This window comes from Girardinichthys multiradiatus, chromosome 3 (genome assembly GCF_021462225.1).
Source record: "Girardinichthys multiradiatus isolate DD_20200921_A chromosome 3, DD_fGirMul_XY1, whole genome shotgun sequence".
NCBI classification, from domain to species: Eukaryota; Metazoa; Chordata; class Actinopteri; order Cyprinodontiformes; family Goodeidae; genus Girardinichthys; species Girardinichthys multiradiatus.
This window is the reverse complement of record NC_061796.1, coordinates 38,100,589-38,125,565: the sequence shown is the minus strand read 5'-3', so window position 1 is coordinate 38,125,565 and position 24,977 is coordinate 38,100,589. Positions and strand designations below refer to the sequence as shown.

General features: G+C 38.0%; 3 protein-coding genes across 4 annotated transcripts; 1 reads left to right on the top strand and 2 right to left on the bottom strand.

Moving 5' to 3' along the window:
- Positions 1-206: 206 nt before the first annotated feature.
- Positions 207-13,862, bottom strand: si:ch211-79k12.1 (uncharacterized protein LOC568891 homolog). The gene is made up of 7 exons (XM_047356166.1): positions 13,720-13,862; positions 13,073-13,194; positions 9,667-9,892; positions 8,482-8,627; positions 5,511-5,655; positions 3,002-3,146; positions 207-317 (listed from the first exon to the last, which is right to left on the bottom strand). Exons 1-7 carry the CDS (start codon positions 13,766-13,768, stop codon positions 230-232), a joined length of 921 nt encoding a protein of 306 aa, XP_047212122.1. The 5' UTR covers positions 13,769-13,862; the 3' UTR covers positions 207-229.
- Positions 13,863-14,701: 839 nt separating this feature from the next.
- Positions 14,702-18,104, top strand: taf12 (TAF12 RNA polymerase II, TATA box binding protein (TBP)-associated factor). The gene is made up of 6 exons (XM_047361983.1): positions 14,702-14,859; positions 15,491-15,723; positions 16,043-16,120; positions 16,711-16,825; positions 17,339-17,427; positions 17,538-18,104. Exons 2-6 carry the CDS (start codon positions 15,646-15,648, stop codon positions 17,571-17,573), a joined length of 396 nt encoding a protein of 131 aa, XP_047217939.1. The 5' UTR covers positions 14,702-14,859; positions 15,491-15,645; the 3' UTR covers positions 17,574-18,104.
- Positions 18,105-20,155: 2,051 nt separating this feature from the next.
- On the bottom strand, positions 20,156-23,261 carry rab42b (RAB42, member RAS oncogene family). Of its 2 annotated transcripts, none has more exons than XM_047361982.1 (3): positions 23,030-23,261; positions 22,604-22,844; positions 20,156-20,840 (listed from the first exon to the last, which is right to left on the bottom strand). In XM_047361982.1, the coding sequence occupies exons 2-3, from the start codon at positions 22,819-22,821 to the stop codon at positions 20,390-20,392; spliced, it is 669 nt and encodes a 222-aa protein (XP_047217938.1). In that variant the 5' UTR covers positions 22,822-22,844; positions 23,030-23,261; the 3' UTR covers positions 20,156-20,389. The 2 variants fall into 2 exon arrangements, with proteins under 2 accessions (XP_047217938.1, XP_047217937.1); XM_047361981.1 differs by having other exon boundaries at positions 22,604-22,826.
- Between the last annotated feature and the right edge of the window lie 1,716 nt (positions 23,262-24,977).

Sequence of the window (24,977 nt, the reverse complement as noted above, 5' to 3'; positions counted from 1 at the left end):
ACTGCAGTCTGCATTCACAGGCAAAGCTGCTACGGCATCACTAAAGCAATCATTTGCCCAGTATTTTTCATTATTTATTTTTTTACACCCAGCTTGTTACTGATTTCAATTTTTTTCACCACAGTCTTCAAATATCCCCATTTACCTCACCCTATCCCCCCACCCCCTCCCTTTGTGGCCATCCACTCCATCTTCCTCTTCTCTAACTTTCTCATCCCTGCCTGGGCGTTCACACCAGTGGCTGTTTGTCTGCGCAGGTGGAAGGAAGGGACTCTGCGCTTGATTTGTAGATGGGCTTTTTCTGAGAGTGGTCATCACTGCGGAGAGGAAGACAGGGAAAGACAGAAAAGCACGATTATCAGTGGATTGATCTCGCAGCAGGCACTCAAAACGTAGAAGTGAGGAAATTATAGGCTGTAACAAAGTATTGGAGGCAAACATGGCAGTCTATTATCTTTTCTTGTGCTGTCTTTCTTTGCACACAGCTCCTTCTATACTCACAAAAAATGCTCATGAGAAACAGTCAATGAAAGCATCTGTGAGAAGGATAAAACCTTTCCTTATACAGCAACAGAAGAAAAAGTTCTAATATCATAAGAAACTTGTATGCTTTTGATACTGTCCAAAGATTTTTACCAGTTGCTTAAAAGGTCTCTATGTTCTATGAGATGGAAATATGTAGAAGTATTAAAAAAATCTAGGATGAGGTCAAGGGTCAGAACTACTGAGTGTAGTGAGAAGCAACTTTGGACATTTCAGCTTGCTAATTTTATTCTTTTGAAAACCAACTAAATATTAAGCTAGTACTCTGATAATAATGGCTGTTTTTCTGACATCCCAACTTGTTGGACAGCTATCGGCAGCTGTGTTTTACTTCCTTATTAAACAAAATACTAGATTATGACGCCTAACTACTTCTAACTGAAATAATTTGTATTTGATTGCTGTAAAGTTCACTACTGAATGTTAAACAATGTCAAATAATAATTGGAAAAGTAATTTTTAAATAGAATAAAATATGGTAAAGTAGCTTGAATGATCTGTTTTAGCTAAGGTGAAGCTGTCTGATGTTACAGAGGAAAAACTGTTTTGATTGGCTAATCTTATTCATTATAACATAACTATCATCTTACATGAAACATCTACTCTTAAACTGCTGGCCTCAATGTTTCTTCACATGAAAAAAAGCATGGGTCCTAACCTCAGAAGAACAAACCTTCTTTAAAACAGGAAACTGGACCAAACCTGAGTCACAAGACTGGATCAGTCTTTAGAGTTGTGGTTGTTTGTTTTCCATTGTATGCTACATTTATTTTTCTATTCTGGGTGAAGCTCTGCTTGGACATGTGTAAGGCCGCCGCATGTCTCCTATACGACGGCAGCAGACGTCAGATCCAAAAAGGGACATTTTTCTTGTTCTGAGAAAACATTGATGTGAATGATGCCGGATTCTCTAGTGGGCTGTAACTATCTCCAATTTTAAATCATCTTCTAAGACAAAAGTTGTAAAAGTCCTAATTAGAATACTAAACATGTTCTTCCTCTTCACATCTAAGAGTCAACTAGAGTTGTGATAACATCTGAGTCTTTAATCTATTTAATACTTAAAGAAATGAGTGCTTGCCTTTAGATTATCTATTCTTCGGTAAATAGCATTAGACAAGTATTAGACATCACATTTCTGTCTATAATCGTTTATAAAATGTAAGATTTTCTGGGTGGAATATTTCTATAAATATTAGCCATTATAGGAAATTTCTTTACTTGAAACTGTTAAGAACTAAATGGAAAGGTGGAACTGATGCTTTAGATTAAAAAATAATGTATTTATAATTTAGAAGACAGATTTGATTTCAAGAACTCTTGAAGCTAAAGTAGTTTATAGTCGCTACATGTGATTGATTTTTCATATTCAGTCTGGATGTGCTAACTGGTTCACTCATAGCCAACATCATACACTCTGGACATAAAATTGCCTTTGTTCTGTCACACGACAAAATTAAATATTGCAGTATTGGTTTAAATTAAGGCAAAGTAAAAAGAGAAGACTAAAGGAGTGGATAAAAAGGGAAGCAAATGTGAGTAAACAAACACACCCATTCACCTCTATTCAAAGACATATTAGCCATCAGTTTTTGAAATATGATTTAAGATGCTATTAACCAAAGTGATTTTTAGGCGGCGGCCCGGTGAGTGTTCTTATGAAAAAGAGGTAGACAACAGCTCAACAAATCACCTTCCTCTCTGGCTTTGTTTATGTGATCAGCATCTAGCTCTTCCTCAAATAAGATATTCTGATCATGTTAAAAAGAGAGGGGCACTGAATCCATGAACACACAACCCCCCTACCACCACCACAACCTACATGACCCTACAGGGATTAAGCAGCTATATAAAATGGATGGATAGTGCAAAACCAATTCTGGTTTTCTTTGAGGTCTAATCTTTCGATGCTTACCTGAGCGAATCGGTTTTTTTCTTTCTAGGAATTATATTGTGTATGAATTCTTTTTTTTGCAAGTTTTTCTTTCATTTAAATGCAACAAAGAGTTTTGACTATAAAATAAAAAACTATCTTGCAAGTTGTTATGCAAAGGTAGCAGATTTAAATCCAATGTAAAATGAAGGAATTGCAAAATTATTCTCATTTAGGCATCAAAATGTATTGGGAGTAAAATAAAAAGTTGGCAAGTTCTAAGCACCGTCCAATTGATTGGTGCATCACTGTTCTTTAGTAACCTAAATTATGGGTTATTTTCAACCCATTCTTTGCTAATCTCATCACTGCACTAAAGCCTAACCCAGCACCTAATGCAAGTTCTATAACCCAATTCTGTTTAGTTAAATCAACTAAGAGTTAAATTAGTTTAATACTTGACCCAGGACTTGTTTGGGAAATGAATCCGAATTGGGTTGTTTTAAGACCAGACGTTTTCAGAGTGTATGAAGCAGCCGGTTTGAAAAACAAGCAGATACAAACCCTCAAACAATGGTTACTTACATGGGCCCCTTGCTGGTCCTGATCCGCTTGGCCCTGCGGCACAGAAAGACACTCACAGAGAGGATGAACACGAGCAGAGACGCTGCGCCCGCAGAGGTCATCAACCAGAGTCTCCCATTAGTAGTCTCATACCAGGCAGCATCCTCTGTGAGACAGACATGAAGGGAAGCATGCATGACACAGAATCTAAAATCTGCAGACCTTATAATGCCTCAAGGCAAAAAGTATCTCCAGCCAGCCTCTTGTTTCAGTGTGTGAGAAGCCATGTTGATTCATACAAACCGTCGCACTGACCTGTCTGCTTGTCAGAATTTTTAAAAATGGGTGATTGTCTTGCATGTGCAGGAAATATTGCATTTTCTGAACCTGGTCTTTAGAGTTTTGGGCAAAACAAAGAAAAACAAATAATTCAGGCAAACCTGCTTTGTCTTCTACTACACACAGCATGTTAAGATGATTTCTGGGCAGCTGGAATCACACCAGGAATGTTTGGTTAAGGTTTGTGCAGCTGATGTAGTGGACCCCTTCAAAGGAACCACAGAGGTATGTGGTGTATTCACCAAAACATCAGGGAAGACCACATTTTATTCCGATATCTAGACGTGAGTTTAATAATTACTACAGAGAAAGTGCTGGAGGAGTGCCAATGAGTCATTGCAGCAGTGTTCATTAACCCAAACTGTAATGCACTACTTTAATCCCAGCAGTTGCATAATTTCTATTGTCAAAAGCCCTGCAAGAGTTTAAAAATTGCAGTAAATTAATAGTTATCAACAGGTCAGTGCTACTGAAGATGACGGCAAATGGAGGCTGTAATTAGATTAAGTACATTGTTGCAATCAAAGTTATGGCCTGGATTTAAAGCAAGGAAAATGTATAAGTCATACATACAAAGATCAATTAGCCAATTGCTAGAGAAAGCATATGTTCATCATTTTTATATAATAAATTATGATGTATGTTCTGTCCATTTAGATCTGTAATGACTTAGAGAAATAAACTTACAGGAACATCTCAAATAATTAGCATATCACTAAAAACCTAATTAATTGTACAAACTCTATTCAAAAAGCCGAACATTACATGGTTGGGGCTACTTCTGATGAATTACTTCATCAGTGCAGCTTGGTGATCAGCCTGTGGCTCATTTGAGGTGATAAGGAAGCCCTGCAGCTCGTCTATGTTGTTTTCTCTCATGCCTTATTCCTTTTGACAATAGTTCATGGACTACTTGGATTTGGATCAGGCGGGTTTGGTGGCCAGTCAGGCATATTGATACTGCAGTCATTAAAGCAGGCATCAGTATTTCTGGCAGTTGGGGCAGATGCCAAGTCCTGCTAGAAAAAAAAAACATGACATGCTCTAAAATGTCCAGGTAGACAGCTGTTCTGACTTTGCACTTGAGAAAACAGAGGACGTGGCTCCAAATCATCAGTCACTGTGAAAACTTCACACTGGACCTCAAGCAATCTGGATTCTGTGCCTCTCCTCTCTTCCCCCTGACTCTGGGACCTTAGTTTTCTCTCGAAAACCTTGGACCACCCAGCAACAGTTGAAATCTGAAAAGATGCTTTAAACATCTGGTTCAGCAGTGGCTTAATCCATGTCCTTGATACATCTGAATGGGTTAACTCTTGAATCCCGACTCCAGCCACAGTCCACACTTTGTGAATCTCTCCTGCCCTTTTGAATGAGCTTTGCTTCATATTTCTCTCAAATCATCAGTCTTCTCTATATTTGTGGAAACAATATTTCTAATGATTGTGTAGATAATATCATAAGATTTGTGCAATAAAAAATAGTTTTTATTGGCCATTGTGCTATTTTGGGCTTATTTAAGCACTTCAAATATACTGCATCTCTTTGCATCAATGTATCAATATTACATGAAATTCATTTTTTTATTGAATTACTAAATAAATTTACTTTATGATTATATTTTAATGTATTAAGATGCACCTGTAAACTATAAAAAAAAATAATTTGATTTGAGCATTGTCGATTATACTGTCAAAAGGAAAGAAAACATAAAAGGTCATATATGATAGCTGCTTCCTTTAAATCCCAAAATAATTATCCCTTCGAGTTTATGCCGTTCTGACATTTATTTGATATGGAGTGTATCTGTCCTCAGCTGTGATCACCCTACATGTGTGACATTTTAGATGCGTTTTTATTTTTCATAAGAACTATGTGGGGAGTTTTGCGAAACATGCTTACCTCTGCAAGTGGAAGCATCACATCCTTTTTATTCTGCCTTGATATGAAAGCCTAACTTTGACATGAGACAAAAAACTTTTTTTGCACCTGCTCCGTGACATAACATCCACATGAGCTGACCTTTACTGTGACATTTATGTGGCTGATTGAACAATCAACAGATTAGTACAATTTCCTTTTGAGACATGAATTCCCCTACAAATGGGAAGCAAACCCCCATCATTTTTCAGAAAGAGGAAGTAGTGAACAAACTCTCAGGATGAAGATTAGCAACGACCATTCAGCTTACCAGGCAGGAGGGTGATGCTGATGGTGCGCTTCTTGGTGAGGGACTTCACTGAAGGATGCTCTGCCATGCAGGTGTACTTCCCTTCATCCATCGTGCTTACCTTCTTCAGTGTGAGCGTAGAGGAAGGCAGAATCCAGTCATTACCCTACAAAAAACAGAAAGAAAAGAGAGCTTAAGAAAGAGGGTATTATTGGTCAGGTTGTTTTTGGCCCTGCAAGTACACAAATTAAGACGAAATAAGAGCATATGGTGCTCCCTGACAAAGGAGACACCAAACACAAACTTTGAGTCAAATCAAAAGGAAAACACAAAGGAACTGAAAAGAATGGAGTTATTTTTGGTATTCTGCAGAGGGAGGAGCAGTGGGACACGGTAAATTAGACCAAGATTGTAAGAAATATGGAGACTTTCTGATGGAGACAGAGAAACAAAAAATTCTGCTAGTGCAATGTCTTCAGGGAGAAGTCCCAAAAGTCTTAAATAAAAAGTCTATTTATTTCAGCAGTAATCCCAAAGAGTGAACTTGCATCAACACAAGTCAATAACCCAGATAACAGCATCATCTGCGAAGAATGATGCTGCAAAAGCTCCCTGTTAACACAACACATAATGAGATGGCAGGGGAGCAGGATGAATTGTTGACACAGATATAGCAGCCCTATTATGAGGTAGAGCCTAACATGGGGAGAAACAAATAATAAGCCAAACGCAAGAATTGGAAGACAAATGAATGTGGAAGAGTGTGGTGAAAAAAAAAATAAAAACAACAAAGAAAAAACATTACACCATGCAAATGACTTGGCTCTTGGGAGATACGGTTCCTGCCAGGAAAGTGCATTTTAGTTTGAATGGATCTGAATTAAGAGGATTTCCCATAAAGGCCAGGTCTGGCCAAAGCAGCATTTTGTATGCAAATCCACTGGCACCCAAAAGCAGTGTGCTGTTCTTGCCTCTGTCCTGCTGTCATTTCTGGGGGCCAAAGCGCTCGCGCCGGCTGTCTGTCAAACTGGAACACCTCTTGTCAAAGACAGAGGGTTTTTTATGCACGTTTACAGAAAAAATACCTCCAATCACATGTGAAGTGAGACATTAAATTACTTTATTTTGTTTCTATGAATGTGACTTTTCTAAAAGCTGATCTATATCATACCAACCTTTTCCAAGATTATTACTCTTCATTAGAAGTGACAGCAGAGCATTGTGCGACAGATTATGACAAAAACCTTAAAGCCCTATATGCGATCATGCAGAGGACAAACAGCATTAGCACCATGGCAAGTCCACTGAATTAGATTTGGACTTGTAAATCCATTAAAAACCCGGATTAGTGGTGACTCTTTAACAAGAATTAACCCTGAGCCAACTTATTGAGAAAGAAAACAAAAAATGAGGAAAGATACTGCAAACATATCTGCCTTCCCAAATATATCCAAGCAGGATTTGGAGACATAGTATTTGCAGAGGAAGTGCTGATATTGAATGTATAGATGCAGCTTAATAAATAGGAATATCATAGAAAAGGTACAGTAATATATTTCAGTGATTTAATACAAAAAATTAAACTTACATTATCTAGATTCATTGCAAAAAGAGTGATATATTTCAAGCATTTATTGGTATTTATTTTGATGATTATGGCTTACAGCTAATGAAAACCTTAATCCTGCTTCTCAGAAAATTAGAACATCACATCTTTTTCTTAGCAGTCACTGACATTCTTAACAAGGAGATTGCTAAGAAAGCTAACTGCTCACAGAATTTCGTAGCTAAACAAATTAATGGAAAGTTAATTGGAAAGAAAAAGTGTGGCAAAAAAGGCACACAAGCAACAGGGTGACCATAAAATTGAGAGGATTGTGAAAGAAAGCTTATTCCAGAGTCTAAAGAAGATTTACAAGGTGTGGCCTGTGGCTGGAGTCAGCGCTTTAAGAACTGATACATTCCTTTTGCAAGACCTGAAATGAATACAACATCAGAAGTGTCTAATTTAGGAAAAGGGACTAGACATCTCCTTGGTCCAAAGCATTTAATTGGAATCTAGGTTCCAGAATATAGAGGAAGAGCAGATAGGCACAGAATTGAAGTTCCTTGAGGAGCAGTGTGAAGTTATCACGGTCAGTGATGATTCCAGGAGCAATGTCATCTGCTGGTCCACTGTTTTTTACCAAGTCCCAAGTAATCTACAAGGACGTTTTAGAGCATGTCATGTTTCCCTCTGCTGGCAAGGTTTATGGATTAAAAATCCTATTTTATGTATTAAAAATCCTATTTTATTGGTCTTACATAAGCCATAATGATCAAAATACCAAAAATAAACGCTTGAAATACATAATAAATTTACTTTTTTGGTGATATTCTAATTTATTTAGATGCACCTATCCTTTAAAACCAAACATGTATTATATGTCAACTGACTATTAGTCAAAGAGGTTCTTGTTCTACATGCCAATTGTCACTCTGGCATTTTAAACGAGACATCTTAATTTCCTTTTGGCAACATTTTCTTAGTTCAGTGAAGTGCCTAGCTGAATTATTCAATGCCAGTTAACCAAACACTGCAAAAATAATTAGAAATCTATCCACATAATTGTTTTCAGGTTGACTGGTCCTTGTCTAGACCTCATTAGACCATTAATCCTCTGTTAAGTGGGCAAGCTTGCAATTCCCAGTGAGAGGTGAGACTAAGTCAACCAGTCACTTAAACACAGAGCCCTTTTCTTTCAGGAAATAGAGAGAGAGATGGCAAGCAAAGGGAGAATAAAGAGATTTGAGAAAGTCAGGGAGAGAAAGAGAGATGTGTTGGAAGAAGAGAGACAATTAATAGAATGCTTGCACAAAGCCAAGAGGCCGGCAGAGACCTGGTGAGGAAATATAAAGAGGTCACATCCAGAGATAGGAGGAGAGAGACTGACAAGTTTCCAAAAGCATAATGAGGACACCACCTCTGTGCGCATACCCAAAGCTTTCTCACCTCTTTCTGCCAGTAGTAGCTTGGCTCCTCTGACGAGCTCACCGAGCACTTCAGCTCTACATCATCTCCGAGTCGTACCTTTAGGTCCTGTGGGACGCCCAGGTAGCTGGTGTAGCCTTCCATAGACATTGACAGTTCTCTCATGTCTGGAAATGCAGTGCAGATGAGACAACTTGATCAGGTATTAATGATGCAACTAATTTAATGCATGTTGAGGCAACCTGTCTGAGTGTTTGCAATGTGACTGAACATATCCCTTCAGCAGCAGCATTTGGAAAAAGCTCAGATCTTTTAAGAATACCTGAGAGCATGTGGCCTTAACGATGAATGCCTCCAATAGATGCAGGCTGTTACGAGTGATCAATAGTAACGATGATAGGCTTCATCTTATCAAAGTCTTTAGAGAGGCAGTGTTGTGAATAATGGCTCATTTTCTCTTCCATTTCAATAGATGGCCCACGTCCATCCAGCTTTCTGCCTCCTTCCATCTTGTAGCTCATTCTAATCTTTTCTTTTTATTGATTCCTCCCATGAGGCTGCAGAGCCGATCAAACAGCCATTGTCGATATGATGGCCACTGAGCAGAGAGAGGACAAATCCTGGTCGGCTACACAAAAAATACTTAATGCAAGTCTCCCACATTGGTGTTATAGTTTCAAATTGGAGCCTAACCAGCAAAGTCTGCCCGTTTCCATGGAGCAGAAAATGAAAATCACTCCACCTTTCTTAGGTAGGAGCATTTGCATTGGATCTTTATTATGTGATGTTGTTTTAAGTGTAAATTCTGCTGCAGTCTTCAAAATTTGTGTTTTCTGTTGTTAATTCTTCATGCATTTTTCTACTCCAAATGTGAGGAATCCGTCGTCTTTTCTTCTTGCTAGTTGCAAACATGAGTAAATATGTTTTAGACACCTCCTGTTTAGTCATATAGCCAATAATGTCTGTGTTACGATGTTACGTGTCTGTGTTTGTTAGAAACAGAACTCTTAGTTTGCTCCATTTCCTTTTTTAAGAGTGAAACTGCAAGTAGTCCATTTGCATCACGTAATAGTTTGATCTTTATCTCACTTCTGTAAAACATCGACAAAATAAAGTGCTAAATTTTATTTTAAGTGTAACTGATGTTCACTGTTTAAGAAGACTGCATCTACACACCAACCCTCCCATTGCAACCAGGTTACTCACACTGGACTTTGAAGGTCAGTGGCTCGGACGCATTGTCTGGGGCGGTTGCGTTTTCATTGTCTGACACACAGCGGAAGGGCACTCCAGAAAACCTTGTTGGGTAGGGAATATGCAGACGTCCGCTACTCTCCTCCTCCTCGCTGTAAAAATCGTCTCCTCCATAGCAATACCATCTACCCAGGTTGGACCCCCAGACTTTACGCCACAATGTCTTTGAGTACTGATACTGAGGAAAGAAAGAAAGTAAAAGAGGCAAGGAGGATTTAGCTTTCAAAATATAATCAAACTGCTATAAATAGTACTTGTAAATTCAGATGTACTACCTACAGTGCCTTGCAAAAGTCTTAACACTCTAGCAACCACAAAGATATATTAGTATATTTTGTTGTTATGATGAGGATTATGTAGACAAAGAACACAGCATCGAGAAAGTTGTACATAGTTTTAAAGCCAGGTTAGATTATAAAACAATATCTTGAACTTTGAACATCTCAAAGGGCACTGTTCATTCCGAAAGGAAAGGAAAAGAGTATCACACAATCTGTCAAGACATGACCTTTCACTTAAACTGACAGACCAGGGAGGGACAGCATTAATGACAAAATGGCCATGATGACTCTGGATGAGCTGCCGACATCAGCAGCTCAGGGGAGAATCTATTGATGGGAGAACTATTAGTTGTGCATGTCACAAATCTGGCCTCCATGGAAAATTGCAAAGAAAGTTAAATTGCTTAAAAAAGCCCATAAGAAGTCTCCTTTCAGCTTTCCACAAGCTATGTATGGGACATAACATTTGTGGCAGAAGGTGCTCTGGTTAGCTGAGACCATAAACATATAGCCAGAGCTACAATGAAATAGTTTGGAACAAAGTAGTTGGAATGGCCTATTCAAAGTCCAGAACTAAATCCAAACAAGAATCTATGGAAAGGCTTGAATATTGATTCACATATTCAAATATGCTCTCCATGCAATCTGACTGGGCTATTTTGTAAATATGACTTGGCAAAAACTTCAGTCTCTAGATGTGAAAAGAAAATATCTAAAATACTTGATGCCACAGCTGTAGCAAAATTATTGTCCTTCCACTTCATTATTATACTATACTTTGTGTTTGTTTCTCAAATGATGTCCCAATAAATACAATAAAGACGTTGGGCTTAGTGTGAGAAAATGTAAAAGATCCTAAGAGGTGTGAATACTTTTGCAAGGCACTATCATCTGTTCGACTGCAGTGAACCACAATAATAATTGTCCTGAAAATTACAGCAAAATATATCTGCTGAATGCAGGTGATGACTGTAATTTCGATGCAAAGGTTAAGACATCAGAAAACTGACATGTCACATCCTTTTGACTGTGTGGGAGGGGGGATGTCAAAACACACCGTACAGCAGCTGTGCAGTAATCCAAATCTGGATCCACCCAGAAATATCTTTTTAATTCCAGTAATAATATGAAACCATATTGTCTCGGTGACTTATATTAGAGAACTTTAAACCACAACGGTTCAGTGGTAAAAGGAACTATACAAGCATATCTGGATGTCACATCAGTGAACAATCAAAACATTTGACACATTATGAAACATAAAACTGAGCAGAAAGCAGATTTTTAAAAAGACCCTGGCCTGTATGAAAATTTGCCTTAAAAGCAGAATGTCTCCTAAGCTTACAGAAAGCTAAAGAGTGAGAAATGGAGCAAAGCAGCCTATGCCTCTCCCATTTCTCTAAAGCATTAAAAAGAAGCACTGGTCAAGAATCATTCACATTTACATAAACATCGTACTCTTTTCAAATAAATTTAAAGTTTTCGGAGTAGTGCATAGTGCAATACTTGCGTCTCTGTGTTTTGCTTGTATTTACATTTTATATACCAATCTATATTTTATGGTAATTGGATTGTAATCTAAAAGCAATATGAATGCACCACATTACTGTAAAGTGAAAACTGTGGGATGAGACTTTACGCCATCTGGAAATTCCCATGACAAAGGGGAACACCTGAACCTTTACAAATTAGCTTGTTTTCAATATCAAATCATGTGACTGTGCTCAGTTCAGTGAACTTTTACATGGTGATACACTTCACACAATCGGTCTACAATGAAAAACAATTCTTGAATAAAATCACGCAGGGCCAAGGTTGTATGAGGCCCTAAGCTCAAAATACAAGTGGGGAAATTATGGTGCATTTAATTTGTCTTGGAAGGCATAGCTGGCATCTAAAATTCACTAGAGTAGAGCACATTCAAATTGCAAGTTGGAAAACAGTGGGATTTGCTAATTGTTGTGGTAGTAATTACAATTAGTAATAAAAATCTTTAAAAATGTGCTTGTCGTTTTAATGTTTTCAAACACAAAAAGAACATGTTCCAATACAGATATTTTATAATCCTATGTGTGCCTTTGGTGTAATGGAATGCAGACCATCAGATGTACTGATAAATGGTGTTCACCTGTACATTTCCCTGTATACTAAATGCAAAAAGGCCAATATGAATCCAATATGAAGCCAATATGCCTATATGAATTTAGAGCTCCTCAGAGAGCTCCAACTACCCCATTAGAAATTCCAACTTTAGGTGCCGTTCTTGCCACACACTATATTGCCAAAAGTTCTGGGTCACACCACCAAATCACTGATTTCCCATGTTAGAATCACTTCCATGGCTGCAGGTGTGGAGAAACTTGACTGGTCTGCACAGAGTCCTGACCTCATCACCTTTGGGATGAATTAGAGTGGAGGCTGCAATTCTGGTTTTCTCATCTAACTATGAACACACTACTAAACATTGTGGAAGATGTTTACAGAATGGTTAAAGATTAAGAATAGGATCTCATCAAAGTTAATATACATGTAAAAGCAGATAGACAAATTTGGCAATATAGTGTATTTCCAACTTGGAAATAAAAAAAAATCTGACTTCCATGTAGAAAGAGATAGCAACTTTACTAGTTCAATTGAATTCAATTCAAAATTACAGACCTGAGAGAGTCAAAAATGATGGAAAAGATAACTGTTTTGATCAAAAGTTACCACAGTAAAGAAAAAAAGTAGATTCACTTACAAACAGTTACAGTGTGCATTAAATGTTCCCTCAGCTCAGACACATGCGGCAGAAATGGTTAAATTAGCATTCATATATAATTCTATTAATATAACCTTTAAATTCTGAGGGTTTTCTTTGCAGGAGTCCCTAAACAATTCAAAATTTGTCTATACCTTAGGCTGACCCTAATTTTATGAGTCACTATATTTTTGAACTTACAGTTTTAGTAACAATAATTACAGACATTGCCTGTAACACCACAACCACATATTTCCAAGGTCCAGTTTTTCCCCTTAAATCTAGGGGGGCCCAAATGTGGTCATGTCATGTCCACCCACTCAAACTCAGGACTCACCGGAGGAAGGTACTCGAAGTGGACCTGGCTGACATTGAGGTCAGAGTCTGTATACAGGCATTCCAGTGTCACTGACTCACCCTCCAGAATCGACTCAGTTGGGCCTTTGATGATCAAAGTTGCTGCGTATGGACACAAATAAGAGATATACAGCTTAATGTTTACCACATGTATGGGTAGAAGCCCTGTTCACACAATGACGATCATATCACCTTTCCGGCTTCACTTAATAACAAGCTGCAATACTCCTGTTGAAACACGCATCCTGTTGATGATAACATGACCAGAAACAGGTTCTACCAGTTTTCAGCGATTGTAAGTTTTCTCTGTTAGGCTCAGATAGCTGGACAAGATTTTGCATAATTGTCTTCTGTGATGAACCAAACAATATGCTTTGTGTACATAAAAGATGTACATATTCAGAGTCTCTAGGTAATCCTAGCAACAAGTTCCTGTTTTTGTCTGAACGGGCCAGAAGAGAAAACAAAGTGTCTCCTCTAGAGAAATGATTTCTTAAGACAATGGCAAACGAGGATCCTTATAAAACAACACAGACTTATAGGCTTTTTTAGAGATTAAACCCACAATCATAAGTCAAAACGAATAAACAACATCAAGCATTTATGCATAAAAATAAACATATTTACCATTAGTGCCATGGATCAGGACCACCAATGCAAGTAGAAGGACTTTCATGGTTGTGAAAAATCTTTTCAGAGTTTGAGAAACAAGTGTTGAGGTCCTACGCCGCTTCTAAACTGAAATGAAAGTTTGCTTTGTATTAGTAGATCACAGAGTAGGTGTGGCTTTCATTTGTTTTCAGGAAGTGCGTTCAAAACTGAAATATTCTGAAAGCCCTTATGCATTATTTTCATTTTAATAGCGAAAATAAATCCGACTGAAAGCTTTACCATAAATACGTGTAAGGTCTCAGGATTCATATTTAGCTGATGTGCATTTACGCATGACTCATTATTGCAAAGGCAGATGCGGCTGCCGCTGCTCCAATAATCTCTTTTATTCTCTGTGCGTCATTTGTATCTTAACGGAACTGCACCCACCATGTTTAATTTCGGTGCTTTTTCTGTGGTTGTTCACCAAAAATTAAAACTACTCGTCTCATGCTTTGGTGGTTTTCAGGCGTGATATGTAACACCAAACAAGCCAACGGGACATGCTTCATTTGTCTTGACCCTTTGCTCTAAAGCAGAAGTTGAAAGAAATGTTTTGTCTTGGTCACAAGGCATAAAGTAAACCGCGTCATCTAGTGGCCGAGCTTTTAGGGTAAATAAAAGACGTTGGATACGTAGTGGATAGGTACATATCTATGAATATAAAGTCCGAAGGCCAAATAATAATAATAATAATAATAATGATTATGTTAATCTACAGATTTAATCAGCGCATTGAAGGACGTTTTCTGGGATCTGCAATTTGTTTCCCCTCTTCTTCGAAGGTTATTCTCATGTCTTAATTCACCACAAATGCTAAGGTGCTTTAGATACGGTACGTTTTGCTCACTGGGTCCAAAGAACGATGACTTCCGCGTATCATTGAGGAAGCGCGTGTAGTTGATGTTGATGCAGTTCCACAAAATGTCCAGCAGGGGACAGAGCAAACGCGACTCGATGACACAGGAAACAGACCGAAGCTTAGCGGAAGTACTGATAAACCTCGCTGATTTGTTTGTGGATGTCTGGATTAAAGCTAAGAGTTTATTTTTCTTTCTAACGCAATTATTTGTTGTACGGCAATAAAACATGGGCATATAATCTTCATTTAGCCGGGTAAGGTTGCAAATTATGGCTCATTTATAGTGAAAAGGGCATAATTTTACACCGCTAGATTAGCAGCTAATATTAGCCTCTGAAGCTAACGTCAAAGATTGATAGTAGCTTTTGTTTTTAGCACAGACAGATCGGTTATTAGCTGTATATTATGTATTCTGTTGTTGCATTGAAACGATTAGGCTCTCAGTTGTTGTGTTTTTGCTTTTCATCGTTTAATGAGTTTTGTTTAAGCGTCTTGGTTCACATTTTGTCCCGAAAGCGTTGTTTCACGGCTAAGCTAAGGATAGCTTTAAGTAGATCTAAAAGTAGTACTGATTAAAGTTATAACTTAAAAAAAAAAAAATACAAACCCAGTATAGATCAGTTATTTCAATAAAAGTGTTGGTATATTATTATTATCACAATTTTATATTACTTTCTATCGTTTCCAAATCTTAAACTAAATATATGTTGCTACTCAAAAATAAGGAGCAGTCGAGCAAATAGATGTCATGAGACATACTAGGATTTAAATACTGTTTGTAATAAGTATTATTTAGTTAACACTATTCATCATCAGTTATTTGATGCAATCTAACTTAAACCACATCTGTTTTATTAATATAATTCTTTCTGTCTTTTTTTGCAGATTAAAGGTGGCAATCATTGCATAGAAGTAATCCATTAGAGAGGCTCCCACAGTCATATATATATATATATATATATATATATATATATATATATATATATATATATATATAGGCCACCAAAGTTTTCACTCCTCGCTTGTCTGTGGCCACCAGCATGGCTAACAGCAACCCAACAATAATTAAGGGTTTGCCTTCAGGTCCTGCAGGCAGGAGCAGTCCAGAGGGATCTCAGGTTGGTGGTGTTTTTTTCTTCTTTTTGTCATCTTTTTGGTTTCTTGTTTGTGTTTGATAAAACGAAGGTTTGTCAAGGTACTTAACTAACAAACCAATGAAAAACAAGCAGATATGCATTTATTATATGTACATGGACATGAATTGTTATTGCTGGAATGTGACAAAGGAAAGCTGTGAAGAAACAAAGTAACACAAAGCCATGTTGAAGGCAGATTTTATGTCTTATATAATATATGTGCTATAGAATAGCAAGTGAATCATTATTTCATTACTCTTGAGCATTTTGTGAATACTGTAAATACTACTTTTTTCTTCAGGTTCTCAGTAAGAAGAAGCTACAAGACCTAGTGAGAGAGATTGACCCAAACGAACAGCTGGATGAAGATGTTGAGGAGGTCTGTCAGAAATTCAGTGCTGATTTTAAGGGATAGTTTGCGTTTTTGATGTGATGTTCTGTTGTGTTGTTGACTTCCTCTACCTGTAGTATACAAATGTCAAATTCCCATGAATTTGCAGAATGCTGAAGAAATTGTCTGACTCGTGTCATGCTCCTTGCTAGACAGAGCCCGTGTTTTAAAAAACAATGTTTATATCTATGAGGTACAACCGTCAACACACTGGGTAATAACCATCTACACTCGGTTTGTCTCATCATCAGCTAATGAGCCAAACTGATCCAACTGACTGCTTGTGACATTAGCATAGTGACATAAAAGCTGGCAACTGTTTTGTGGTGTAATACATTTGTCTACTACAAAAAAGCAAACTTACTTAAAATATTTTCACAAGACCTCACTACGTAAAATCCAGAGTATCTCTTTAAGTAGCTTTGAAAAAATACATTATTTTCTTTTGTTAAATAAAGCTGTTGTCATACCCGTTACCTGGAAATGTTTAAGTAAAAGCCTGAGTGCGGACTTTTCAGAATGTTACCTGACTCTCACGGATGCTATTAAAAGATTTGATAATGTGGGGATCTTTTCAGATGCTGCTTCAGATTGCAGATGACTTCATAGAAAGTGTGGTGACAGCAGCTTGTCAGCTGACACGTCATCGCAAATCCAATACGTTGGAGGTTAAGGATGTTCAGTTACATCTAGGTACGTTTCTGGTGTCTTTTCAACAGAGGTGCAACACCTAATATTTTGAGAATTGAGGGTATTTGTGCTGCAGATTTTTGTACAGAAAACTTTAAAGCTTGGTGATTTGCCGCCTATATCATTTTTATTCCAATTTAGTGAAAATCCCTCAATTTATGTTCGAACAATGTACGAGTATTTATATTTAAATGCAGACTTGTATTGAAAATCACTGGAAATAGGGAACATTTTAATAGTTTTTTGAGAAATATATCACTGGCTAAAATCTCACTCTAAGTCTGCTGTGTTCAGTTTTAAAGCAAACACTACATCAGTTATTCACATGAAAACAGATTTTTTAATGAGATGAATGTTTATCCTTTGGAGTGTATTTGTTCATATAGACTGAGTGAGATGTAGTTGAAGGTTTGAGAAGTAGGTAGATGTGACTTTAAATCTAAAAAATGATCCCTATTGCTAATTATCTGTTTAAAGACCTGGGTGCTGATTGACTTTTCCATTGTTCTCCACTAGAGCGTCAATGGAACATGTGGATCCCGGGTTATGGGTCAGATGAAATCAGACCTTTCAAGAAAGCTTGTACCACAGAGGCTCACAAACAGGTAAACAGTAAAAGGATTTGGTGCATTTTGGAAAACGTGGCCTTTTTCTTTATACATGTAAGCATATGTGTGTCGGGGCTAATTTCTTTGTTTGTTTTTTTTTGTTCCAGAGAATGGCACTGATTCGCAAGACAACCAAAAAGTAGCACAAAAAACTATAATGTTTACCAACTCTGTGTATTATATTTTCTTTCTTTCGTTTTTTCTGAGTAATGAAGTAAAAGTGGTGTTGGTGAGGGTTTTCTTGCTTATGAATTTAAATTGTATTATTGTCTCCCTAACCTTTGACTGTCTTGCAAGAATCATCGCACAAAATTGGTATTCATGTTTTGTTCTGTTTCATTGCCACTCATCTAAGATGGGCAGAACTCCAACTTAAAATTTTTGCCAGTAAACGTTGACTGCATTATTTTTTTGTATTGAATATTGCTGTCTTTGGTTTTGCTTTTGATACTGTTGAGCATGTATTTGTGAGTGTTACTGACTCTTCAGCCTTCTAAAAATGATCATTTGTAATATTTTGCCAAGGTACATGTTAAGTATGGAAGAACTCCTCTGTTTTACTCACTGTACTTTGTATTCCCCCTTTGCATTTTCTGACAATTAATGAAAGAAATGTATCCAGTTGAATTTTCAGTGTCTGAATAAAGAAATGTTGCTGGTAAACAGCAAAATAATTATAAGTGTGAGTTATATATTGTTAAACTAAATCGAGCTGACGGTTCTCTATACAGAGGAAATAAATGTGTTTAAGCAGATTATTTAAAGCTATCTCAAATTTTTAAAATGCTTTAAAGTCAGGAGGCTGTTGCTCTTTAAGAGCGAGAATCCCAGTAGATATAAGATAAATATGTGCTGGTTTCTGATATCAAGGTACAACAATGTTTTAAAAAGGCACAGTTTCAAAACCAGTTGGTCAGCTGGTTGAAAGAAAGCTCAACGTTTGTGTACAAGAGAGACATTCAGTTGTAATCAATATGTTATATAATTTTAGCAGCGAAAGGAATACGTCTGCTTTTATGTTTGAAATAAATGTTATGGATTTATTTTAAAATTTTTGTGTTAATATGATGAAGCTGTGGTGTTTTTGCTAAGGCTATCATGTGATCAGAATCTTAGAAAAGACGAATGATTAGTAATGGCCCGTGCAAGGCTCATAATGACATAATACATATACTATGGTGGAACCATAAAGATTTCTTATGGTTCACAGAATAATAAATAGACTTAACAAAATAAGAAGTCCAAAACATTGTGTACATAAACAAGGGAACTTTATCAGTTGGATGATCCTTGATTGCCTGGAAAAACCTGTCACGAAGCTCTTCAAAATAACAATATCCAGAGGCACTCAAGAGATTGATTAAATTTCAACAGCACCCGAGAACAAGTCTGTTTTTTGTTACCATTTATTTATGCCTGAGATGAAAAGGTGAGATTTTTTATCTAAAAAGGGACATTTGGTACCTTAACAGCTGCCTGCTATGAACAAGTGACGGGAAGGAAACAAATAGCTCTCAATGAAAAATGTATGCAGTGCAGCTTTTCCACAACTTTTCATCCCCCTTTAGTTACAGCATTAGTGTGTTCATGCACCAAAGATACATTTATTTGCTGTTTTTACTAGATTGATAGTGTTTCCCAAAGAGGCTTAAACCACACTTTACCCTTGAAATATTTCTTGTGGGTCCTCTAAGAGTGGGAAACCACTTATGCAGTGTCAACTACAAGTCCAGATGACAAAAAAAATAAGAGAAAATGAAATATCAACCCATGTTTTAGATTGAATGTGGTTGTGACAGAGTCAGATTTGACCATCTTTTATATCTTAATGCAAAAAGGAAACTCGCAAGACATTAACCTGTACACCTTTTGCCACTGAACTGAGGTTAAGTAATGACCTCATCGGTCCATTAGTACAATAGGCTGTGGGCCATGCATATGTTAAAGAAGAGATAAAAACTGTCCTAAAGTACAAAAGCAATAGCACTTTGCATAATATGCAAGTTTGTAAAATTGAACTTTCAAGGGCAAACTTTAAGATAGATTTAATATCAATTATAACGCGCTCTCTATAACAACCAATCTCTACTTTATAATAGAGTAACCAGAAGAAGGCTATTATAAATGGCATGAGAAGTCCCCTTTGCAGTTCACCTGAAGAAACGTAGGTGGCACAGTAAACATAAAGAAAAGCTGCTCTGGTCAGATAAAAACCCAACAGAACTTTATGGCGGTTTGATTTCCAGCAGAGCAATGACTGCACAAACACAGTCAGAGCAGCAATACAATGGTTTAGATCAAAGCCTATTCATGGATTAGAATGGCCAAGTCAAAGTCCAGACCAAAATCAATCTCAGAATTCGAAGGAATTTTGAGAATTGCTGTTTACAAAGATTATCCATCCAATCTGACTGAGCTTGGGTTTTTTTTTGCTGAGAAAAATGGACAAAAATGCAGTCCGTGTGCAAAACTAGTAAATATGTACATACGTGCAGCTGTAAATGCAGGAAAAGCTGGTTCTACAAACTCAGGTTAGAATACAAATACATGCCACACTTTTTAGGTCTTTCATATTTTCCTTTCAGCTCACAATTATGCTCTGCATTACATTTTACTAAAATAGATTGCAGTTTGTGATGGCAATATGAGAAATTTGAACAAGATCAAGGGGTATGGATATGTTTGCAAGGCAGTGTAAATGTTAGACTGCTGGTAATATAGTCAGTAAAAGTAATACATTTTTTTATTAGTAGTAGTAATATGTTCTAAATCAATCACTGCGGCTTTCAATATTATGTCATGATTATACATATTTAGGTCTTTCGACGCCATAGAGATACAAAAACACATTTTGAATGTCTTTTAGGGTGGTCGCACATCACATTGCCACCATAAATCCAACTTGCCAACAGCCACTTTTACTCCTACAGTAGCATAAGTTTATATGTCAGTCCTGTATTTACCCGCAGCACTGGTTCTTCTTCTTGGTCGGTGAGCTGGGTTTAGACACACTTTTTCTTTGTAACTGCAGTGCTTGTGGGGCAACACACTTGACACCATCCCACCCCTCCTGTAGTTCTATTTCCCCGCTCAACAGACCCTGGTAGACCCGACGAGTGAGGAGCTCGAATGACTCCTTCACGTTTTGTCCCGTCTTCGCAGAGGCCTCGACGTAGGGCATCCCCAGCTGTCCGGCCAGTTTCTGGGCCTCTTCATGGCTCACTGCTCTCTCTTTGTGAGCGTCCCGATCAATCTTCTGACCCACCAAGGCAAACAGAACCTTCTGTGGCTGAACTTGCTCACACACCTCAGTGTGCCACTTCTTTATATGGTCAAACGATGGCCGGTTGGTTATGTCAAACACCAGGAGGCCACCGACTGAGTTGCGATAATAGGAACGGGTCACTGATCTGAGAAGAGAAGAGAAGTGAGATGGAAGGGAAAGGAAAGACAGTGAATGAGGGAGGGCTGTTTGATTTTTAGCACATAAAAACCTCTTAAATGTTCAAATACAAAATGCAAAATTCAGATTATCCTTCATCCTCCTTTCTCCACTGAGCTGTGTCGTACAAGTTAAATTCTTTCAGATAAGCAGGTAGAAAAGGAATCTCTCTCTTTGTTAGAAACCGATAGCCACTGTGTTTAACCATCAACAGGTATGTAGATCCCCCATGAGTCACTGACTGCTTTCTAGAACAGGCTTAGTAAGACATCCTCCAACTGATGCAACGTTATTACTTCATTGACCACACATCTTATTAACAACACCCTAAATTTGTTCTCTGTTTTTTAGCTGACTGGTGGGACTGCAGAGCTGAGTTAAATAGAAAAAGGGAGTGTGCAATTTGTCACAGTTCATTCAGCTGGACATCAGAAATAATGAATTTAGTGGGAGAATGAAACAGGCTTCCTCTGGTTCTTACATTAAATATGTTGAGCGAAGAGAACGGATGCCTTGTGAAAGAATTGCACCAACTGCATCTCTATACAGGTTGCACACTGAGTTGGTGATGGCTGAAAGGAAACACAGATGGACAGCTTGGAGGCACATGAAGTGACCGGAGTTGTTTATTTGGGCATTGTATTTGCATAAACTCAAAATGTTTGTGCATGAAGTTCACAATGAGAACAGTGTTTTCAAGATAACCATCAACAGCTAAAGGGTCATACAACCAGGACCTGATGCTTTTGTGTAACTTTAATATAAACTCACCGACCACTTTATTAGGTGCAGCTGTTCAGTTGCTTACTAAGATCAACAGGGAATCAGCAAATCCCAACACAGTAACTTCATTCATTTAGGCATCTAGACGTGCTAAATACGACTTGCTGAAGTTGAAACCGGGCATCAGAATGGGGCAGAAAGGGTCGCATGATTCTTGTTGCCACACGGGTTGGTCTGAGTATTTCAGAAAGGACAATGGGCAGTCTGAATTTGAAATGATAGAAGGGCAACAATGTCTTAAATTACCCCTCGATAGAGGTTAGGAGAATACCATCTTGAATCAGCAGCAGCATTTAACAATAACAGATTGGAAAAAATGTTACCTGGTACTCAGAATTTGGTATAAACAACATCAAAAGCATGGATCCGATCTGCTTTGTATTAACTATTCCCAGTGGTGCTGTCATACTTTGGTGAATATTTTCTTGGAACACTGTAGGCTTAGTACCAACCAGACAGTGCTTAAACGCCACTGCCTACCTGAGTATTATTGTTGACCATGTCTATCCCTTGTTGACCACATTGAACCTATCTTCTGATAGCTTCTTCCAGCAGGACATTGTACCATGTCACAAAGCTCAAACCATCTCGTACTGGTTTCCCGAACATGACAATGAGTTTACTGTACTCCAGTGGTCTCCACATGCACCAGATCTTAATCTTTGGAATGTGGTGAAACAGGAGATTGATTTCATGGACGCAACTATGTGATGCTATCAAGACAATATGGACCAAAATCTCAGAGGATTGTTTCTATCACCTTGTTGAATGGACAAGTCAAAGAATTAGGGCAGATATGAAGGAAAAAAGGGTCTCCAACCTGGTAATGCCATGATGTACCTACTAAAGTGGCTGCTCAGCATAATCATATATCTAACATTGCAAAGGATCCATGGACTAAACAATTCTAATGGAAAGGTGTTCAACCACATGCCATATGATTCTCACCTGAACCTCTCCTGCCCAGCTGTGTCCCAGAACTGCAGTTTGACCCGGACTCCTGGCTCCACCTCCAGGAAGTGAACATAAAAATCAACACCCACTGTCTGGTTGATGGACTCCAGGAACAAGTCCTCGGTGTAGCGCTTCAGCAGGGATGATTTGCCCACGGTGGAGTCCCCCAGCATGATAATCCTGAACTGGTACTGCCACAAAGTCAAGTCCATTGTTGCTGGAAGTGAGAAATGATCTATTAAGACAAAGGAAGGCAACTTGTTGGGATGCAAAAGTTTAAAGTCAATAAATAGTATATAAAAAGGTTCATGAAAGGTTAAAGAAGAGTATGGTGAACAGCCAAGACAGCAATGTTAAAATTAGAATAACAGATATGATGTCTGCAAGAGATGATCACTCCCACACCATCTGACACCTTACCTCTGACACTCAAGTGTTGAGCAACAACAAAAACAGCCACTCCTTGTTAATCTTTCAAACAGCTTAGGTTAATTCCCATCCAAAACTGCAACATATTTTATAGCCAAAGAGTTTCCTCTTCATGGTGGCTCATCAAATCCAGAATGCAGAAAAATGTGTTCCACAGAGATAATACCAGTAATACCACAGTTCTCATCTGAGCTGCTGATGGTAAATGCTACCAGCATGTGCATATGAGTAGTTATGCAGAGGCGTGGACTTCTAAAGTTTGCCTGTTGATACTTGACAAAGGGAGGCGCTAAAGCAGAAGGACACAGGGAGTGCTGCTATGGAAAGGGAGGGCTATGTGGGAAGACGCTCTGAGGTAGTGTATAACACTATGTAAAGGGAAACAACCGTTTCCTGTTGATACATGTGTATGTCATAAGAATGCATAAAAGTGAGGATGGGTGTTGGGTGGTCTTTCCCAACACAGTTTGCAGCAGTTTTAATCATTTTATGGTCCTGTGTTTAGAGTGTACATTGCTAACAAAAAAGGGAAGTTGATAACAATGGAGCTTTAATTCCCATGAGAAAGGCTGGTGATAAGCTTGATGACATATCAGTCTTAAATAGAATGTGCTTACATCTATAAGTACCTCTTATTATATTAGAAATGTGTATATTATGTAGACTTATTGGACAAAGAGTCATATATTTCAAGCATTTAGTTTTGCAAATTTTCGTTGTACTACAGTTAATAAAAATCAAACATTCACAATTCTGTGCAGAGCTCGGAAATAAACTGATAAGCCTTGCATCATCATGTGCCAGCAGATCAGAACGATCGCTAAAAAAAATGCTCCCTCCCTTCATTGGCGATGTCCTCAAACTGTGCCATCGTTCCACAATGATGCCCAACTTTACACAGCTATTACGCAGCTATTTATGGTCATGTATGGTTGTCTACAGCTTGTCCACCTTAGGAATTATCAAACCTGACTTGTTAGGAATTAATCGGCTCATCAGACACCGTTTTCTTTTTCAGTGAAAATGAAATGGTGTGTTCAGTGCCAAGTGTTCAGCCCCACATAGTGTTTGCATTGAGCCAACAAGATTAACCTAGGTGTTATCTGACCAGTGCAAAGAGGGCTGAATACAAATAAAGAATATACTTTTTAGATTTGTATTTTAAAATAAAATTACCACCATGTATCATCGTCCTTCCACTTCACAATCATGTATGACTCATGCAATCATGTATGATTATACAGAAGTTTGTGGTTGTAACGTGACAAAATGTGAAAATGTATAATGCCTGTATATATATGGATGCATTGCAAAGAATAGTTTATTTTAGTTTTATTCTGAAGCTGGTATCACAAGAAAAACAGATTGCATTAAGACAATTACAAACATATCCAAAGGATGCAAAATGAATTTCAAAATCACTTCCTGACCTCATGTTCCTTGTTAATATTCTGCATACAGACAGTGTCATAATGTTGACTGCCAACCTGACCCACATGCAGAGAACAACCAGAGACTGATAAGTTTAGACAAATATTTATTTTTAGCAAATAATCCTGGGAATCGGGAAACGGGAGTGGAATCCTCTGGCTGCGGGAGAAGAACAGAGTTATAAACTGGACTCCAGAAAACGCACCAAAAATGATTGTGCAGCTTACAGGTAAGCACGGGTGAATCCGCCAGGAAGGACAGTCAGAAATCCTGGGGTGTGAGAGAGAGTGGTCAGCTTCACCCGTCGTGGTGCTCGGGACGTGCCGAACAGGAAGTGCTGGGAGAGTGGACAGGATTCACTCAGCTGGAGGCTCACAGAAGAGTCAGCCCAAAGGTTCAATCCGGGAATCGGTTCAAACTGATTCACTCCAAGTCTCTGGTCAACTCCGTCGGATCCAGAAGTAATGCACCTGGAAGTGTCAGGACAGGGTAAAATCAGTACAGAAGT

Coding starts and splice junctions, on each gene's coding strand:
- si:ch211-79k12.1 (XM_047356166.1), bottom strand. CDS start 13,768: ATGAAAGTCCTTCTACTTGCATTGGTGGTCCTGATCCATGGCACTAAT. Junction 13,195..13,719: donor CCTGATCCATGGCACTAATG/GTAAATATGTTT, acceptor GTCCATACGCAG/CAACTTTGATCATCAAAGGC. Junction 3,147..5,510: donor CAGCATCACCCTCCTGCCTG/GTAAGCTGAATG, acceptor TCTGTCTCACAG/AGGATGCTGCCTGGTATGAG.
- taf12 (XM_047361983.1), top strand. CDS start 15,646: ATGGCTAACAGCAACCCAACAATAATTAAGGGTTTGCCTTCAGGTCCT. Junction 16,121..16,710: donor TGGATGAAGATGTTGAGGAG/GTCTGTCAGAAA, acceptor GGATCTTTTCAG/ATGCTGCTTCAGATTGCAGA. Junction 17,428..17,537: donor CCACAGAGGCTCACAAACAG/GTAAACAGTAAA, acceptor TTTTTGTTCCAG/AGAATGGCACTGATTCGCAA.
- rab42b (XM_047361982.1), bottom strand. CDS start 22,821: ATGGACTTGACTTTGTGGCAGTACCAGTTCAGGATTATCATGCTGGGG. Junction 20,841..22,603: donor GCTGGGCAGGAGAGGTTCAG/GTGAGAATCATA, acceptor TTCTCTTCTCAG/ATCAGTGACCCGTTCCTATT.